Source organism: Nematolebias whitei, chromosome 12 (genome assembly GCF_014905685.2).
Source record: "Nematolebias whitei isolate Nwh7 chromosome 12, NemWhi1, whole genome shotgun sequence".
Taxonomy (NCBI): domain Eukaryota; kingdom Metazoa; phylum Chordata; class Actinopteri; order Cyprinodontiformes; family Rivulidae; genus Nematolebias; species Nematolebias whitei.
This window is the reverse complement of record NC_056509.1, coordinates 46125465-46130236: the sequence shown is the minus strand read 5'-3', so window position 1 is coordinate 46130236 and position 4772 is coordinate 46125465. Positions and strand designations below refer to the sequence as shown.

The following is a 4772-nucleotide window of genomic DNA, read 5'->3' as shown; positions in this document are numbered from 1 at the left end:
ATATATACTAAAAATAAACTACTAAACTACTTGTACTACTGTCCCTACTACGCAGTTTTTCAATTATCGCGGTGCTTCAGGGCACGGATCCCCCGCAATAAACGAGGGACTACTGTATTCTATTTGGAGGCTCCTGAGATTGAAGAAGTCCTTTGGATGAAGGACGAAATGTCTCAGCAAAAAAAGAAACCATCCAGATGACCTGACTGTACATTGTTGGATTTTTACCTGGATTATTGAGCATGAATTTTGGTGCTTTGAACATACGTCCTTCAAATAAGACAAAGTTAAAGGAGTGCTTTGTAACTCGTGAGGTTAATCGACAGCAGGTCAGAGGACTGGGTATAAAAAGAGCATTTTAGTGTGGCTGCATATTTCAGAAGAAAAGATGGGCAGAGGCATGAGCTCCATCAGTACAGGTCTTAGAACGTCTGCTCCCACTAAGATCTGGTCTTCTCAGTGAAGCTCCTGCATATTTCATCCAGACGATGTTCGGCCTCGAGCTGCATCCATCACAGCACGGCGTTAGAGTCCAGGTGCTGCTTTAACTTCTATTCTCAATAAAATATGAGTTGATGAGGTTTACCAATGATTGCAGTTAGTTTTTCTGAAAATCATTTTTGAAATTCACAACGTCAGTCACGGTTATCTGATTTGTGTGCACGGATCTTGCAACGTGTGCATGAATAATAGATGCACGAGGGTGTTTATTAACCTCGTCTATGGATTTACTGATCAATCTTTTTCATCGCTCGTGCAAAAGTTACAAAATATGCACAGAGGAAAGGCGGCGCTCCAACTGGAGCATGGGCTGTTTTAACGAAAAACTACATTAACTACAACAAATATGTAATTTACCTTTAATTAAATTATAATTCAAAGCAGTTCTGCGAATAAAACAGTTTGTGAGACATCTGGAGCGACTTTAGATTTGAAGGATTTAGATTAAACAGATCCAAAGCATGTGAAGATTAATAAAAGTAGGTTTTGTTTGTTTGCAGATTCAAAATAATTCTTCAAATTCATTCTTCTTGACTCAAAGGTGCACAAAAGCTACAAAGAACCCAAAACCTCAAAGGATAACTTTAGAATAATGCAAAAGAGGAATTAAATTTTCCACGTCGGACAAAGACGTCGCAGCATAAAACACAGACGGAAGATGAAACTCTGCGTGTTTATTATTTGAGGTAAACAGGAAGTCGTGTTTGTGAACCAAACAAAGCCGACACAATTACTCCAGACCTCTGGAACATTTTCCACAAGAGCCTGGAAGTATTTTATCTCCCAAAGTAAAGTAAGAGAAGGCGAACGCAGTCGGTGCAACAAGCTCCTTATCTTCCAGCTGCGCATCTTTCAAACGAAGAGCGGCGCCACGCTAAGAGGATTTCTGTTTCGGTTGAAATTAATTTCTAAACAGATAGATGGATTGTAATTTGCTGGTTTCTGTATGAAAAGTCGGATTTGGTTTCGGTGCAGCGTGATTGCGTGCTGCAGGAGGAGCAGCCATGTCTGTACCATCACGTGTTTGTTAGAGAGTTTAGTTGCTCTGTGTGCTGCTGAACACTCAGAGCATTCTGGACAGATTCATGAATCAAACTGGGGAGTTTCTGTGGAATAAAAATGTCCGATCAGGAAGTTGAGAGCTAAAAGCTCATTTAACTACATGTACTTTATGTTTATCAGACATTTTAAGCACAAAACACCTGAGAAGGTGTCTCTGTTCATCTTTCCATCCCATTTGTGTCATGATGGTTGACATGGTGGTGATGATGGGTCTCATTCCAGGAGTCTGCACAGTACCTGTAGTGTCGGGTGTCTTTCAGGGCTCGGTCGCTGGGGATGCGTTCGCTCTCCCTCTGGTTGAAGGCGTACAGTGTGTACGGGTCGTCGCCAGGCTTCCAGCGCCGAGCGTTCAGGTAACTCCGCTCATCAAAACCCTCCATCATGTCCTCCCATTCTGCATCCGAGAGCTGTAGAGCAGGCAGACGGTCAGAGCGGGAACAAACGGTCATTTTCACACCATTCGACGTTTGTCTTCAAAGACCTGGGTCAGAACTGTCCAAGAGATCATCGAAGGAAAAAAACTTTTCTTAATCTGGAAAAAAGAAGATATTGTATTTGGACAATTTATTGGTTAAAGGGTTGAAACAGGATTACTGGCCCTTAATGTCAAACATGTCCAAAGAACTTTTGAGGGACTTTTGATTGTGTCTTTAAACAGATTAGCATACGAGTCAAGACAAGCTTTAGTTGTCAGATCCTTGCACAAACTAACTGTGATGTCAGCGGTGCAGTTTTTGATTCTGGTTTTGGTGTAAGCCATTTGGAATCAGAATGCAGAATTTTCCAGTTGTCTGTTAGAAAATTAAACTGGAACACCCCTGGAGACTCCAAAAACGAACAAACCATCAACCAATGAACCAGCCAAACCAACCAACCCAATCCAAAATAAAGGTTGAATGAAAAACCAACCCAACCCAGTCAACCCAACTCAAACCAACCAACATAACCCAATCCAACCAAACAAACTAATTAACCATCCATCCACCCATTATCTTTACCTACTTCTTCCTTTTGGGGTCCCAGGGGTCACTGGTGCACATATCCAGCAATTATTGTGCAAGAGGTGGGGGACACCCTGGACAGGTCTCCAGTCCATCACAGGGACACATAGAGACAAACAAGACAAACAACCGTTCACTCTCTCACACCAATTTAGAGTTACCAGTCAATCTAACATGCATGTTTTTGGTCTGTGGGAGGAAACCAGAGGACCCGGAGAAAACCCACGCATGCACGGAGAGAACATGCAAACTCCACCCAGAAAGGTCCCTGGCCAGGTTTTGATACGATGACCTCTTACTGAGAGGCGACAGCTCCACCAACTGCTCCACTGTGCTGCCACTCCAAAAACCAGAGGTCTCTGAGCAACCCTGACCTCAAAGTCCAACATGGCTGCCTTGTGCACATATGAAGCAGCTGCAGCAGCAAACTTATTTTCACTTCTGACAGTTCGTATCTGTTTAAGTCAGTCACATGCATACTACGTGACAACTTGGTGAGGAAACATCCATCATCACTGGCTTGGCTGTGTTCTGACTTTTGAGGAAAACAGAATGCAGCAATAAACCATCAACTGAGGAAGATGATACTGCGCAGCAGAAATGGATTTATAGGAAGACAAACAGGAAATCTGGTCTTTATTTATGAAATGCACTTGCATAGTCTCATCTTATCAGAAGTGTGTTGAGGAACAGACTGCTGTCATTACCGTGCTCTGCAGAAGGTCTTACAACTCATTTGTGCCAGTCTAAGATGGTATGACTCCTACCAGCCTCAGATAAATCTATGAAGACTAACAGGACACAGTCAGGAACATTTAATCTATTTAATGACTTCAATGACTTTTTATTTGCCATCATAATGCTACTAGATCTGTTTTATTTCCCTTCTTTGATCAGTAATGTATATATTTATCTATTTGACATACTTGGATGAGTTTTTTTAAATGAAGTGACATTTGCAGTAATTTGTTTCTTGTTAAATGTTTCAGATGCTTTCAGAATCTGTCTGACTGAATCAGACAGATGTTTTTTAATAAAATATAGAGTTATGAAACTGTATGCCATCATATTTAGAATTTAAAAACAGAGGGAATTTTTTTTTGTTACAGTAAATAAAATGATCAAACAGTAGAAAATTTTAGCTGTTTTTAAATTATCTTAGAATGAAGTTTTTTTGTTGTTGTTGTTGTCAACTTTACCATCCACAGATAAAATAAGTCACTTATAAAAAAAAGTAAAATCCGACGTGACTATAGGATTTAATCAGAAACCAGAAGAACCTTCAGGGTCAGATGAAGCTGTTCAAACTTTACGATGTGAGCAGAAGTGTTGCTTGAAGTGTTGCTTTTGTTGCCGAGTGCTGATCGTCATCGCAGTGGATGAAAACTGAAAGTGTGATTTAGTCATAAATGTCAGATTGGGAGTCAGAAAGTGCTGAGCGTCGATGCATCTGCCGTCTGCACGAAGAGGCTTTAAAAGGCTCACAGAAGCACTCAGGGGTGGTTTTAAATGACGAAGACTCAGAGTGGTTTACCCTCCAGCTCTTCTGGTTTTACCAAGATGGATGCTGAACCTCAGGTGTCCATCCTCCGTGCTTTCTCTGAGTTCTCTGACTAACTGGCTGCTCTTTGTGTCTCAGCAGCTCTATATGAAGGCTCAACAGCATGTCGGCTTTAAAGTCACAATTATTGTATGGAAATTTATACAAACAAGAAAAGGTTGGGTCAGACATGAGCATGGAAACAATGTGCACGGCCAGGAGTGCAGTTTTGTGAAGCTGTGCACAAAATAAACTGTGATTTTTCAAATCGCCACTCAAAACAACCAAAAGGTTTACCAGTGACTGTTACAAACATTCAGAAGTCAGCGAGACTGAAACAGAAAAATTATCACTTTTCCCACAAATCTGGGTCATCAACTAGTCTCCAACATTCAGAGCCAAGTGACACGCCACCTTAAGAGTTCTTTAATAACAGCTAAAGAAGTACAACTCTCTTAAAAAACAAGTGGTACACCGATGTCTCCCCTCGCTGAGAGATTTGATTTATGAGTGTTGGTAGATTCAAGATGAGTTTGTTTTTCTGGACTGGAATTGAACAGGAATTGAAAGTAAACCTAAATGTTTTTGGTGCAAGACGTTCAAGTGGAGAGGAGTTACAGTGTGGAGAACAACAGATGGAGGTGTGTATTTAAATATATATATATATA

General features: G+C 40.9%; 1 protein-coding gene across 1 annotated transcript in view; it reads right to left on the bottom strand.

The window, feature by feature from the left end:
* The window catches only part of galnt14 (UDP-N-acetyl-alpha-D-galactosamine:polypeptide N-acetylgalactosaminyltransferase 14 (GalNAc-T14)), a gene marked incomplete in the record, with an annotated part of 258579 nt that overhangs the window by 181606 nt on the left and 72201 nt on the right, over window positions 1-4772 (bottom strand). The window contains 1 exon segment of the mRNA XM_037685964.1: window positions 1801-1970. Coding sequence (XP_037541892.1) covers window positions 1801-1970 — 170 coding nt within the window.